At 36.5% G+C, this 16,596-nt stretch overlaps 1 protein-coding gene across 3 annotated transcripts in view; it reads right to left on the bottom strand.

The window, feature by feature from the left end:
- Mrgn1 (Mahogunin ring finger 1) overlaps positions 1-16,317 on the bottom strand; it is a 56,876-nt gene extending 40,559 nt beyond the window's left edge. For 2 of the 3 annotated variants that reach the window (XM_015171105.3, XM_002054880.4), the window contains exon 1: positions 14,763-16,315. In XM_015171105.3, coding sequence (XP_015026591.2) covers positions 14,763-16,018 — 1,256 coding nt within the window. In that variant the 5' untranslated portion in view covers positions 16,019-16,315. Of the gene's footprint in view, positions 1-14,762 lie in introns of all 3 variants that reach the window. The other variant, XM_032439112.2, reaches the window with a different exon arrangement.
- Between the last annotated feature and the right edge of the window lie 279 nt (positions 16,318-16,596).

A 16,596-nucleotide genomic window follows, 5' to 3' on the forward strand; every position in this document is an offset into this window, starting at 1 on the left:
TTTCCTTGGTAAATTAAAACTGATGTCATTTACACTGACTTCAGTAAGACGTTTGACTCTGTGCACCATATCATACACTAATCCCTTACATCATTCTCCTCTACAAGACAAATTGAACGCTATACAACTTTGATGTTCGGCCAATCAATTGCATCTGAATTTTTCAAAGTGTATGCTTATGACATTTAATCGTACTACACCTACCTTATCTTATCAGTTATACAATCCCTTTGCAACGTATACTAACAGTTAAGGATCTAGGCGTTCTTTTTGATTCTAACCTGTTTAATCTTCACATTATTCATTCATTAAAAATATGGTAAAGAGTTTAAAGATCCTTTTATAACGAAACTTCTGCACATTTCTTTTGTTCGCCCTATCCTTGAATACTGCTTTTGCATCTGGCCAGGATTGCATTGAATCTGTTTAGAAGAAATGTTTGCTTTTTGCCTTACAAGTTAAATTGGGACCCTAATCTTCGGTTGATATCCTACTCCTGCAGGCAGCTTCTTCTTAATCTTTTGTCGTTAACCAACCGTAGGATAGTTCTCGGTCTGTCTTTTACGTTAGGTGATTTATGCCGATATAGATTATCATTTTCTGCTAGGCAGTCTTCAATTCTCTGTTCCGGCTATACCAACCAGAAATGATCGCCACTTATTCCTATCTACGTGCGCAACAGATCACGCTATGCACAATCCCTTTTTACACCCTTGCAGAGGGTATTATAATTTTGTCGTGAGATGTGTAACGCATAGAAGGAGATATCCCCGACATCATCTCCTTCTATGCGTCATCAACAGCCGAGTCGATATAGCCATGTCCGTCTGTCTGTTTCTATGCAAACTAGTCCCTTAGTTTTAAAGCTATCTTGATGAAACTTTGCAGAACTCCTTCTTTCTGTTGCACGCAACACATATGTGAAAACCAGCTGGATCGGACCACTATATCAAATAGCTGCCATAGGAACGATCGGTCGAAAATTAAGTTTTTGTATGAAAAAACATTTTGTTTATCAAGATATCTTAACCAAACTCGGCATTTATTAGGTTTACTTTACTCCTCATATATGTGCAAAATCCTATTAAGATCAGACCACTATATCATATAGCTGCCATGGGAATGATCGGTCGAAAATTAAGTTTTTGTATGAAAAAACCTTTTGTTTTTCAAGATATCTTGACCAAACTCGGCATTTATTAGTTTTACTAAGCTTCTCATATATATGCAAAATCCTATTAAGATCGGACCACTATATCATATAGCTGCGATAGGAACGATCGGTCGAAAATTAAGTTTTTGTATGAAAAAACATTTTGTTTTTCAAGATATCTTGACCAAACTCGGCATTTGTTAGTTTTACTAAGCTCCTCATATATATGCAAAATCCTATTAAGATTGGACCACTATATCATATAGCTGCCATAGGAACGATCGGTCGAAAATTAATTTTTTGTATGAAAAAAACATTTTGTTTTTCCAGATATCTTGACCAAACTCGGCATTTATTAGTTTTACTTTACTCCTCATATATATTCAAAATCCTATTAAGATCGGACCACTATATCATATACCTGCCATGGGAATGATCGGTCGAAAATTAAGTTTTTGTATGCAAAAACCTTTTGAACCCATTACCCCTGAACCCATTAAAAATGGGTATAAGGGTATATTGTATTTGTGCAATATCCAAATGTATGTAACAGGTAGAAGGAAGCATCTCCGACCCCATACAGTATATATTCTTGATCAGCATCAATAGCCGAGTCAATCTAGCCATGTCCGTCTGTCTGTCCGTCCGAATGTATGAGCTCAAGGATCTCAGAACCTATAAGAGCTAGAGACTTGACTTGTAGAGTTTAAAGATCCTTTTATAACGAAACTTCTGCACATTTCTTTTGTTCGCCCTATCCTTGAATACTGCTTTTGCATCTGGCCAGGATTGCATTGAATCTGTTTAGAAGAAATGTTTGCTTTTTGCCTTACAAGTTAAATTGGGACCCTAATCTTCGGTTGATATCCTACTCCTGCAGGCAGCTTCTTCTTAATCTTTTGTCGTTAACCAACCGTAGGATAGTTCTCGGTGTTGTCTTTTTACATTAGGTGACTTATGCCGATATAGATTATCATTTTCTGCTAGGGAGTCTTCAATTCTCTGGTTGGTAACCAGAAATGATCGCCACTTATTCCTATCTACGTGCAAACTAGTCCCTTAGTTTTAAAGCTATCTTGATGAAACTTTGCAGAACTCCCTCTTTCTGTTGCACGCAACACATATGTGAAAACCAGCTGGATCGGACCACTATATCATATAGCTGCCATAGGAACGATCGGTCGAAAATTAAGTTTTTGTATGAAAAAACATTTTGTTTATCAAGATATCTTGACCAAACTCGGCATTTATTAGGTTTACTTTACTCCTCATATATGTGCAAAATCCTATTAAGATCGGACCACTATATCATATAGCTGCCATGGGAATGATCGGTCGAAAATTAAGTTTTTGTATGAAAAAACCTTTTGTTTTTCAAGATATCTTGACCAAACTCGGCATTTATTAGTTTTACTAAGCCTCTTATATATATGCAAAATCCTATTAAGATCGGACCACTATATCATATAGCTGCTATAGGAACGATCGGTCGAAAATTAAGTTTTTGTATGAAAAAACATTTTGTTTTTCAAGATATCTTGACCAAACTCGGCATTTATTAGTTTTACTAAGCTCCTCATATATATGCAAAATCCTATTAAGATCGGACCACTATATCATGTAGCTGCCATAGGAACGATCGGTCGAAAATTAAGTTTTTGTATGAAAAAAAACATTTTGTTTTTCCAGATACCTTGACCAAACTCGGCATTTATTAGTTTTACTTTACTCCTCATATATATGCAAAATCCTATCAAGATCGGACCACTATATCATATAGCTGCCATAGGAACGATCGGTCGAAAGTTAAGTTTTTGTATGAAAAAACATTTTGTTTATCAAGATATCTTGACCAAACTCGGCATTTACTATTTTCCCGGTACTTCTTAGATAGCGGCAAAGCACTATGAGCATTATGAAAAGGTTGGGTCTGCAAGGGTATTAGATCTTTGACGTGCCGAAGATAGCCCTTCTTTCTCGTTAATTTTACATGAGAACACTTTTTTCCTACTTAAACCCTTCTTCATAGATGTAGGCTCTAATAGCGTCACTGACAAAATTAGCTGTGAAAAGGGGCACAGCTGGCCGGTCTGGCAAATAAAACACCTCCATCGGTCGATGATGCTAATTTGAAAATTGTGTTCTTTAACTAAGCTTTTAGCATATAATTACATACCTAATCTATTGTATAATCTATTATCGATCTATATCTATTTAATAATGAGGAAGACACTCGTTTTGTCGACCATTAATAATAAATAAATAAATAAAATAGTTTATTTAGACCAAAAACTCCCTCTGTATTTTTTTACAAATATTACTTTCTCGTATTTCCAGAAACCTAAAAGGTAATATTGAGAAATGCATATTCTAAATATATTCAGGGGACTTCTGGGGTTCCCAAAGGTAGTCACTTCGGGATGCCATTACTCTTTGCTCTTTTCAATGACAATGTTCCCTCGATATTCTCTCACTCTCAAGTAGTTGTAGCACTAACCAAACAACATATAGACTGGACATGGTGAACGGTTTTTGGGGGCAAATAAAATTCGAAGACATCTGGTCGAAAGTCGCGAGCAAGAGAGTAAGATATACATATGATATCTTTTTATTCGCTTACACTGCGGGAAACTGCTTTGGCTTACTCTATTCCATAAGATTCGTGCGATAGAACGTTGTTGGATGAATGTTGTTCGGTAAGTAGTTGTACCCCGCTTATAAGGATACATAATATAAGAATTCATGAGGCGATGCGCCAACAGTGATCAATAAGGTCAGAATACCTTTCCTTTAGTAATTAATTAATTTTTATACCCTGAACCCATTAAAAATGGGTATAAGGGTATATTGTATTTGTGCAATATCCAAATGTATGTAACAGGTAGAAGAAAGCATCTCCGACCCATACAGTATATATTCTTGATCAGCATCAATAGCCGAGTCAATCTAGCCATGTCCGTCTGTCTGTCCGTCCGTCGGTCCGTCCGAATGTATGAGCTCAAGGATCTCAGAACCTATAAGAGCTAGAGAAATTTGAAATTTTAGATGTAGATGCTCCTAGTTCCCGCGCAGATCGAGTTTGTTTCTGATAACCGATAACTTACCCCGTTTCCAAGCAATTGATAAAAATCGATATCGACATCCTGTTTTTTTTTTAGCAAATTGGGTAAATAATAAGAGCTAGAGCCACCAAACATGGTATGTTGCTTCTAGAATATTATAGATATTTCAAGTATCTTTCATTTCATACCTATCGCCACCTCCCCGCTACCACCGCAGAGCTTTAAATCAAGTTAATAACCTAACTTTTATTGCCAACCAATTTAAACCACACTTTAAATGCAATTAATTTTTTCCGAATACACAAATATTCTATGGTACAATAAGATATACTGTAGAAAATTTCATAAAGATCGGTTAAGAAAAAACAAAGTTACATGCAACTGCGCAATTGAATGGGGCAGCAGCTTTAAGAATTTCTGTATACATGTACACACACACATTCATGCGCGTCTGCTTCGCATTCTAATGGCATGGTAATTGCATCTTATTTTTTGTAATGTTATTTTAGTTCCTTTTTTTATCATAAGTACATAATTGTTGGTGTGGCTGCTGAGTAGAGGCATAGCAAGTGGTGCGGTCTGTCGCGAGTTCGAGCCCTACCTGGTGTGGCTGTTGAGTAGAGTCGGCAATAAGTAATGCGGTCAGTTGCAAATTCGAGCCATGCCAAGGGAACTATTTTTTTATTAATTTATTTGGTGTTGGAATAAGAGGGTTCAGGGTATCCCCTAGTCGGGAGCTCCCGACTAGAACCTCTTACTTGTTATTTTTATACTTCGCAAAAAATAATAGATACACCGTTTTTCGCATATTTTTCGCTATTAATTTTAAAATCGGTGAATTGAGTATTCATCAAGTTCTTATATAGAGGTCTGAAAATAAGTTTGATCCCGAACGAACAGAGCTTCGTCTAAAAACTCTTTGAATCGCATTTCTCAGAAGGAAGGCATAGATTTAACAATGAGTGTGAAACATGTTTTTTCTTACAAATTTGCGCTAAGTTCCTTGAAAATAAATTTAATTGTGTAGTTATCTGAAATAGGCGGATGGGATGGTTTTTCACAGACTCCGGACATAGCGTGCACCTTCATCACAAAAGGTAACCCTAGTGTACAGTAGTAGCAGTAGTAGGAAACTTCGCATTATGTGGAGGCAATAAAAATTCTTTAATCCGCAACAACCTCAAATTTGGCTTGCCATCGTAACAAGGATACAAGATAGCTTTTAATTTGAGAATTTCAAAACCGTCGACTAATCTTGCTTGCTTGCAATTTCATCTGCGAACGCTGACTGCTTTATTAAATGGACAGTTGCAAGAAATTAAAATGCCATCTCAACTGCCGATGTGCAACAAGCACATACATGCCACATCAACTCGGGTATTGTATCTGCTCTTAACATACATCGACCTCGAGTAGTCGCTTCTTTAGTAATGGTTGCCGTGTTATCAATTCAATTTGCGAAATCCTTCTTCAAAGGGTATATTTACGTTGTACAAATTCCAGTCCAACAAAACGCAAACCAGTTAACTAGGTCGAAACATAATGCCAGCACACTCCTGACATGAGCATCTGTCACTCTATTGACAACGAATGTTTAAATATGTGATGCGTTTCTAATCAATGAAGCACCACTTCATAATCTGACCAAAATAAAATTCGTTTAAGGGCGTGCCGGTATGCTCCTTCATCTAATATTGAATTGACTATCGTGTACTTAAGCGCGTTACCCCGAAAACTCCGGCCCACTAGCGTTTTAGTATCCGATAAGTATTGGCTGATCAGAAGGGTTTGCTTCGAAGCGCTCACAGTTTACGTACAATGCGGTCAAATTAATGACGGAAAGTATAATGACATTAATCAGCCCTCAATGCAACAGTCGCAACTCTGCTACAGTAGGTACGACAGATATCAAATCATCTACGTAGAAATTATAAGTAATCCCTCACGTGATGCGACTTTGTATGCATCCATTCAACCTTGTCACCGCCTCATAGCTTACAGCCAAGAATTTAGTTTCGGTGAGAAAAAAACAACAGTACATACACAAAGCACGGTATACGACACAATTGCAATTCTATATTTGCGTATGTGTGCGCAAAAATACAGAAATATAAGTTTTCAGATCGACGCGCTCATATATACGGACATATAGAATGTCATGGCTGGACCGACTCGGCTTTTGTACTGAACAAGAATAAATATATACCTTATAGCTTTTTTCTGTATTACATACATTTGCACAAATTTTTAATAGGTTATGTACGCACTAGCAGCATTGCAACCGATCGCATACATACATATGTGCATGCATTATTATTCAGATGCATTTTATAAGAAAACCAATAAGACCAGTAAAGCGATATCTTGAACCCTTTTCTACCAACTTCAACAAAATACAGCCTGCAATACGAGCTCGTTGGCGTTGGCAGTAATACAAATAAATTTGAAGGAGTAAGAGGCTCTAGGTCGGGAGTGCCTGAATTGGATATATAATGAACCCTGTTTTACCAACACCAAATTCATATCGCTCTACGAGCTCATTTGCATTAGGAGTAATCAAAACAAATTAAAATACACACACAGCACAAAATACAATATTATCTACTTGCAATTGGAATGTTTATAAGTAGAAAAAGTAAGAAGAAAAACAATTCGGGAAGGATATATATTAACTATTCTAGAAGCTACAAGTCTAGTTTGTTGACTCAAATCCAAAGAGATTAGCTGAAAAAAAAAAAACAAAATTCCTTAATCAATTTTATTTTTGATTGCTTGGAAACGGGACATGACATGTACGAGTATAAGAAACAAACTCGTACAGCGCGGGTACTAGGAGGACCTACGTTCAAGTATCTAGGTCTATAGCTGCCGAGTTCATATATATGAACGAACAGACGGCATGGCTTAGTCGATTCGGCTTTTGACACTGATCAATACAATATTAGTTAACATAAGTAAACAATAAGCGACTAAATTGTGCACAGGTCACTGGGATACAATGTAATAGTGCTGACCAAGCTACCTTTGGCCACTGACTCCGTGGACGTGGTCGTCGCGCTATGCGGCATAGACTAGGGCTAGCTAGCAATAGTCATAAATTTGCCACACTCGTAACCGAGTGTAAAAAATTAATTAATTCTTTTAAATAACTATTGTATGCCCATTCCAGCCGACTGACACCAATCAATTTACTTAGATTAATCGACTTACTAAAAACTTGCCAAGAATCAGGCGATAACTTATGTATACTTTAAGGTATCGCGGATGCTTCTTTTTGCCTGTTCGTCACATATGTACAAGAAAGTTATTCATGTTTTATCTATTTTCAAGCACACAAGCGTGTTAAACGCTTTTATCGCAAGAATTCGCAGAGAGAACTAGCAGTGAGAAGTTTGTGATGAAAATGCAGCAAAAAAAAAAAAAAAAAAAATCGTAATTACAATGCTGTTTATAGAATTCGAAGCAAACGTGCATGAATGTATATGGGTACATGTATACAGAAATTCTTGGAATTTACACTAGCTGCCCCATCCAATAACTTTGTTTTTTTCTTAACCGATCTTAATGAAATGTTCTACAGAATATCTCATTGTACATACTTGTGTATTCTCAAAAAGTTAATTGCATTAAAATTGTGCCTTAAATTGGTGGGCAATATAAATCTGGCTATTAACTTGGTTTATAGCTCTGCGGTAGTAGCGAAGTGGTGGCGATAGGTATGAATTGAAAGATACTTGAAACATATAAAATACTGGCGGGTATAGCCCGACCGTGGCACTTGTGTTACAAAATCAACGTTCTCAAAAAGCTTTGAAAATGATGAATGAAACTGACCGGACGATAAAAAAATCGCTGAAACACGTATTCATTATATTCTTTTGTGGAGCTTTGAAAATAAGTTTGATGCAAATCGGACACAACTTAAAATTCACAAAAAAATATTTTTAAAATTCACTTTCCACCGAAGGAGTTTATGTGAAACTCGTCTCAAATAATTTTTTATGTAGATCCATGGAAATGAATTAGAAGGAAAAAGGCCTCCCACCTAATCTTTGACCCTCATTTCCACCAAGGAGGTATACATTCTAGGAAAAGTGTGTTGAGGGGTCTCAAATGAATTTGATCAAAGATCTTTTAAATTGAGTTAGAGGCCGATTGGATGGTAAACAAAAGAGATGCATACAATCGTTTTTCGCGAGAGTTCCGTACTTGCGGGTGGGATTTCCCAAAACCCCGTCTTAACGTGCACCTTCATCACATAAGGTAACTACAGTGAAAATTTAGCTTCCTAGCTCTTACGGTTTGGGCTGTGCGTTGATCACCAATCAGTCAGTCAGTCAGGACAATAGTTAGAGACTCTAGAAACAACATATCAAGTTTGGTGACTCCAGCTTTTAATATTTACACGGTTTGCCCAAAAAACAGGATGTCGATGTCGATTTATATCGATTGCTTGGAAAAGAAGTTATCGATTATCGAAAACAGACTCGATCTGCGCAGGCACTAGGAGGATCTACATCTAAAATTTCAAGCCTTAGGTTGGGACGGACAGACAGAAGGACATGGCTAGATCGACTAGGCTGTTGATGCTGATCAAGAATATATGTTTCGCATTTAACAGGTAAATATGTCTTTTTGGAAGGTTGAACAATTCCTTTGCTCTCTTTTCTATTGTCCGCCGATGGCGCAAGTTACGTGGATCTTAGTGAAGAACAGCAAAACATTGGTTTTCTATAGAGAATATTCCAGAGTATTATTCTATATATAAATAATATTTATATATATAAATAAATAATATTACTTAACATTTTATTTTAATTTGTGAAAATGATTTACAAAAGAAAAAGCAGGCAATATATTTAAGTGCCTCGTAAAACGAGACGCAAAAAAATAGAGATTGCTAAAACAAATGAAATAGAAATTAAATTTATATCGAATTCATTATTTTCAGAGAGCAATACATTTGCATCTCCAGATAGATGGCTGTCCGCTAATGACATCAACAAAAGGACAGGTAATGATTTGATTTTGCTGTTGAGCGAACAAATTTTATTTAATTGAGAGTCGAGAGCTGGGAGCTCCCCACTAGAACCTCTTACTTGTTTTATCTCAAAGATGGCGATTGCTTTTTTTCGTCAGGATTGGCGACATATATACGTATACAGTGTACCAATAATGTACAGCGACTAAAATATAATTTGGTAACTTAATTGCAGAAGAGCAAGAAAAAAAGTTTAAATGCAGTTTTGTTTATCTATTATTTAACTTTATTTAACAAAAAAATATGTTCAATATTTTTAATAATCTAAAAGTTATAAGGAAAGAACAAAAATAAGGCACGTTTTTGGCTCCTATTAAATCTTCGTACACCATACTATTCTAGCACTTAAGCTGCATATGAAATGCAAAAAAGGTAACGGTAGTTTTTGATCGTGTACATAGGCATTTTTGGCAATTCTTGGAAGCAAGTTTCTGAGAATTTTTTTTTTTATTTGTTTAATACGTGGTTAGATATTGGTTAAAAATGCCCGGAAAATATTAAAGCATTGGGGAAAGTCAGGTAATTTTAAATATGCACGTAAAGCAGCAAAAATCATATGTAGAAATTGCAAATATTATATGTCGCAGTCGTTCCACCGTACAATCTGTCATTGGACGGTTTAAATCTGAAGGACTTGTAAAAATTAAGGCAAAATCTGGCTGCCCACAAAGTTTGACAAGCAGCGATCGGCTAGCTATTAAGCGAATGGTTGCCTCGGATCCATTTATAAGCCAATAATATAAGCTCAGAGCTCAGAGACGGTTAGAAAAGCCGTAGTAGATGCCGCGTACAAGTCACGCACACCGAGATGAAATCCTTTTGTGAACTTCGTCAATAGAAAGAGGCGCTTGCACTTCGCAAAAGAGTACCAAAATGCGGCTCCAGAGTTTTGGCGTAATGTTATATTTTGGCTCAGATGGACGGCTTCGAGTGTGGAGAAGAACCGGAGAGGCATATAACCGAAAAATACTATTAAAACAATTAAACATGGTGGTGGTGGAGTGATGGTATGGGGTTGTATGGCTGCAAGTGGCGTCGGCAGCTTGGAAATAATTGAGGGAGTGATGGACCATCGTCTATATATTGATATTTAAAAAAAAAAAATTGAGGCCGTGGAAAAATTGGCCGTATCAAGCTCATTTTATTCTCAACAAGATAATGACCCCAAGCATATTGCTTACAATACACGGAAGATCTTGCATATAATACGCCACACTTACGCAAGACGCCACCCCAGAGTCCTGATTTAAATCCCATCGAGCATTGTTGTTTTAAGTTATTTACTTATTAAGAACAATTCTAAAGTAATTAGTTTAAGTGTACGAAGACTTAATTGAAGCCAAAAACGTGCCCTATTTTTTGTTTTTTCCTTATAACTTTTAGATTATTAAAAATATCGAATTATTTTTGTTTGTTAAATAAAGTTAATTAATTGATAAAGAAAAATGCATTTAGTTTTATTTTTTGCTCATCTGCAAGTACAGTTTCTCAAGTAATTGTTTGCAAAATGAAAAACAGCACACAAACTCATTTTTAAACTTATATTTTACCGGTTTAAACTATTTCTTCTTAATTTTTTTTTTGCATATAATTATTATTTTCAGTATTCTTCATAGATATAAGGCACAAACATAACAAAATTTAAAACGCAAATGTAAAAAAAAAACAGACAAAACTAAAATGAGGCAATTTTTGCGCTGTCAATTAATTCTTTGCAAAATGCAAACACAATTCGAAATAGAGCACAACCTACCTAACGGTACTTCAAATTCGAAGAAATTTTAATGCGTGAGTCATTGATATGCAGTGTGCGAACCTTCTAAGCGATTTTGCGTTTTTAACAGTTCACATCTTGCCTAATTTAGAGCTTTTTGCAATGCCTGGTCAACGAATTAATGAAAATCTAATTCAATTAGTTTATTTCCACTACCACAAGGGGAAATCTGCTAAAGAATTGGCGGAAATGTTCTCAATTAAGCTAAGAACTGTTTATAATATTATTAACCGCGCCGAAAAAGAAAATAGATTGGAATTAAAGCACTCCGGAGGTAGACCAGCGAAGCTCACTAGACGCGATCATGCAAAAATTTTAAAACAGATCAACGATCAACCTCAAACTAGCCTCCGACAATTGGCATCGGACTTAAAAAATGACTGCAATAAGACAGTGAGCCACGAGACAGTTCGTAAAGTCTTAAAAGTCCATAAATACTCCTCGCAAATAGCTAGGAAGAAGCTACTACTGTCCGCAGTAAATATTCAGAGGCGGCTTAATTTTTCTATTGCCAATGTCAACAAGCCCGTGGAGTACTGGGATGACGTTATTTTTTGTGACGAGACAAAAATAATGTTATATTATCATGACGGACCCAGCAAAGTTTGGAGAAAGCCCAATACAGCTCTGGAACCGAAGAATATAATACCAACAGTAAAGTTTGGCAAGCTTTCGGTAATGGTGTGGGGCTGCATATTGTCGAAAGGTGTTGGTGAGCTGCGCATTTTCAATGATGTGATGACGAAAGAGTTTTACTTGGACATTCTAAAGAATGAATTGTCAAGGAGCGCAATAAAGTTTGGCTTCGAAGACCCCCAAAACCCCAATAAACAGAGGTACAAACTTTATCAGGACAATGACCTCAAACACAAATCGTTTTTGTGCAGGACTTGGCTACTGTATAATTGCAGCAAAGTCATTGACAACCCTGCCCAGAGTCCTGACTTAAACCCAATTGAAAATTTGTGGGCTTTCCTAGAGAAGCGCGTAGGGAAACGAAGCCCAACTAATAAAAACGCTCTCATCAAGGCCATTCAAAAAGAATGGGTAAAAATACCCGAAATGTATGACCTATATAACCTTATTTAGTCAATGTCTCGTCGTCTGCGGGCTGTAATGGATGCTAATGGCCAATATACCAAATATTGGTACCACAATAGCTATAATTTCCTAGATTTAGTTATATACATATAGTAATAGTTTGCATTTTGCAAAGAATTTATTGACAGCGCAAAAATTGCCTCATTTTAGTTTTGTCTGTTTTTTTTTACATTTGCGTTTTGAATTTTGTTATGTTTGTGCCTTATATCTATGAAGAATACTTAAAATAATAATTATATGCCTAAAAAAATTAAGAATAAATAGTTTAAATCGGTAAAATATAAGTTTAAAAAAGAATTCGTGTGCTGTGATTCATTTCGCAAACAATTACTGGGAAACTGTATGTTATTTTCGTTTCGTTTAGTATATTTGAGTCGCTGTATGAAGACATTATTGGTACACTGTATAATTAGTGAGATTGAAAATAAAATCACTAACCATTTGTATAGTTAGTGATGAAATGTTGGATAACCGAATAGTTGTTGATATATATGTAATAAATTTTTACTTTTCCCATAAACCACACTATTGCAGGCACATTGTCTTCAAACCAACATTCTATAATGATGAACAAATATCTGGCAACATATTTAATTTTGAAGACAATGGTATACACTTACTTTCCTTTAATTGACTATAAAATGTATGAGATGACGAGAATTGATTGTTAAGGAGCGGAAATTATTCTCTTAGGCAACATTTTTATTATACAATGACTAATTTGCGGAAAGGCACACAAAACGAAATTGACGCTGCACCATACGTTACGCTTGGAGACTTTGAGGCATTTGAAAAATGTCACAAATGAGAGATGTCCTTCAAGAATTTTATAAGGAAACTGTAAATTAAATCATTTAATTACTCGCTGATAAATCTTTCATTTTTCTCAAGATCATTAAATAAGTCGCAAAATCTGCAAAAAAAAAAATAAAAAAGTACGACAAATTCATGAGGTGCATCTGGCGCCAGATAATACGAGATGTTGCAAACCAATGCTCCTGGCGTGGGACAGAGAATAAAATGTGTGTTAGAGGACACATTAACCAATCGAAGCGGCTAATACTATTATTACCTGTGTATGTGCAAATAAATATTATTTTGTTATTTTGACCGCATTACACAAACATATTTTCAATACTCGCAGAAAAGAGGTGCGAAGTTAGAAAAGTCGGATGCCAAAATAATGAACCTGACTAGGACCTACCTTCAAAATTTTAAGTCTCTTGCTCTTATAGGTTCTCCTTGGATACAGACAGACGGACGGACACGGCTAGATCGATTGGCAATTGATGCTGATCAAGAATATATTTACTTTATGGAGTCGGAGATGACTGTAACGTACGTATGCACAAATACATTAAACCCCTTTCACCAATTTTTAATGCGTTTAGGGTATAAATAGAAATATTTGAAGAAAAACAAGAATAAATAGAAAAGAAAAAGAATCAATTTAGCTACAAAATACCTTTCAACGATAACGAAAAATAACAAATGCAACAAAATATTTGTTGAATATCAAGTATATCAAAGCATAAATCTGACATCAAGCTCAGACACCAATCAATTAAATTAAATACGCGCTAAACACACCTATCTTCAAGGCAACTGTAATATTACAAGAACAACATTGCTACACACTAGTAATGTTAATGTTGAACATATTGAAAACACCAACACGATCAGACATGTAGTCGAACAGTACGAACGTGAAAAATTATAAGAGCGATGTACATTTGTGTTTGTAATATAATGTTATACATTTTGTAGAATTCCCTTCAATAGACTGCTTGAGTGTGGGCGAGCTATTTTGGCAAACAGCATAGATTTTAGTTTCACCCGACCTCGCGCCAGCTAGACATCCAGTTATTTAACATCGCTGACAATAGAGTGGAGTAACATTAAGAGAGCGAAAAGCCACCTAAATGAAGATAAATTTTGTCTTGCGCTCAAATGTATGGTCGCCGTATTACCGTAGACTATCTTGTTTTTGATGTAATGGTTCTATTCTAATGCATGCTACCGGGAGAGGGCTTCCCCGATTCCATATATTCTTGGTCAATATCAAAGAGTCTAACATGTCTTTATGTACAAACGCTATATCAGACTGTAAGAGCCCTGAGAGGCAGTCACCCTGTAGATTGAATTTACAGATCCGACAATAGAAACCAAAATTATACCAAAAATAATGTTTGTGTAGAAATCTAGATTATTTTAAGGGTAGTTCGGCAGATCTATAGATTGAGCACTCCCGCCAGGAGCTCGTTTACTTGTTTTATAATAATTTGAATATATTTGTTTGCAAATTATAAGCATTAAGCTTCTAACAATTTAGCAAAGATGTATCATCAAAGACTAAATCACGTAGCTTCCTTAGAAAAATTGCGAAAGCTGAGATTTGGTCTGAAGTTTCAAGTTTTTTCAACTCAACTCTCATCCGTCATTTAAGATTACAAACAATCAATATAAACTACTATATAGAATGTTTTCAAAAGTTGCATTTTTGCATATAATAAACGTTGACATTAGTTTTTTTTTTTTGCCACCCGAAAAAAATTTATTCTTTTTTACTATATCGTTCAGCTTTAATGGAAAGAAAATCATTATTAGCTTTGGCATTTCTTGTTTTAATACCTGGCACGAGTCACATACTGTGGCGGTCCATTGAGCGCTTCTATAAGTGAGACGGGTATGTATCCAGGGGGAACATCGGGAGGGGTGGGCTCGCCAGCCACTGAGGTTGGTGTATTCTGGTGCAGCATATGTGTGCTGATGCCTTTTTGCACAGCTCGTATTTGTAACAGAGCACGAAACGGCGCTCGGCAGATAGGACAGTTGTTTGCCTGGTAACGCAGAGAGTCGGCACAAGAGTTGCAAAGACATAAATGGCGGCAGGGCAAAATAAGTGTGTCGCGGGTTTCGCTCATGCAAATGACGCACTCACTTCCATGGTCATCAATCTCTTCATCTAGGGAGGTTTTGTTCACTGCTTTATTCTCGATTCCGTAGATCTCTTGCAGCAAGTAGCATAGACCGTCTACAAAAATTTTTTGCTTAAGGGCGCGGAGCACATAACTACATGTCTCTGGATGGTGGTCTATCACGCAAATAGTAGTATGCGACTGACGACATTCCTCGTTACCTTCCTCAATGACACAATGTATAGCAACTGGGTATTGTTCGCGGCTGGCATTGTATGTAAGATCATCCTCAGGTATAAGCTGCGGGTTGAACACGTGGTTGGGTTGCGAGAAAAATTGATTGATACCTTTATCGTAATGGTAAGTATCTGATGAAAGAGACAATCCTTCGCGAGGTGCTAATGTGACGCCACTGGGACTCACATCTTCCGTGCAGACGTAGTACACGGTAATGGCACACTTTGCGTCCGAGTCGAAAATAAACTCAATGTTGTAGAAATAGTTTGGCAGCACCGTCTCTGCACCGCTACTGACTCCAACCATGTTGCAAAGCACATTACCGTCAATTTGCTCACCGGATGCTGATCCGTTGGCTTCCTTTAGGGTTTTGTTCTTTTCATTCTCCTGCACAGTATCAGCTTCAGCACAACTTGGTCTCTTGTCATAAGGTACTCGCACAAATCTGACAGATTCTTTTCGTATATTGACAAGACTTTTGAGCGTTTTTGTTGGCTCATTAGCTTGCGGCGGTGGATAGGGAAAAGCTGTAGGTCGATTGCCTAGAAAATTAAGGTCCGCATTCTCGCCAAACAAATAAGACTCGGGCTGGGGCGTGTCAAAGCGTTCACCACCCATTATAAAGTGTGTGCCGAAGAAATTGCCAATTCGAGGTGGATATTTATAAGCATTGTTGGTAATATGGTCTGCTTCCTCGACAGCTGCGTTTTGTCTGCTCACTAAATTACCCATTTGAACACCGTCAATTGTTTGATTTCACTGCACTGCCTGCTTTGTTCTTTTCTTATTATTACAGTAGTGATGAAAATAATGGGAGCACGAATGTTCCCTGCATCGATATTAATTCGATGTTTTGTTAATTCTTCGTTTGGCACTTTAGCGGATAATACTTCGATTTGGTCACTCCACATAAGAAACACCACGAACCTGTCGGTGATGGTGTCTATTTAACGAAGTATTTTTTATTTATGTATTTTTATAAGTAAACGCAACCAAAATTGTGATAACGTGGTGGCGGCACGATTGTCGATTATATTGCGATAATTTTGAACAATTGTCAACGCTTCGATATGAGCGAATTCGATGTGCGTCAAATTAGCGGCGGTAATATCGTCGGAGATATTTGGTTTTTGGTAATCGTTCAGTTATAAATGAATTTATTGATGTATTTTAATTTGTCCGATAATGGCCCAAATGCACGATAGTTGTGCACGTGGAGCTCGATTTGAAAATCATTTTTCATTTTATTTCATTAGAATTATGTACACATATTATGCAAAATTCTCATTTTTCTATTTCTTTCATTACAT

Source organism: Drosophila virilis, chromosome X (genome assembly GCF_030788295.1).
Source record: "Drosophila virilis strain 15010-1051.87 chromosome X, Dvir_AGI_RSII-ME, whole genome shotgun sequence".
Classification (NCBI taxonomy): domain Eukaryota; kingdom Metazoa; phylum Arthropoda; class Insecta; order Diptera; family Drosophilidae; genus Drosophila; species Drosophila virilis.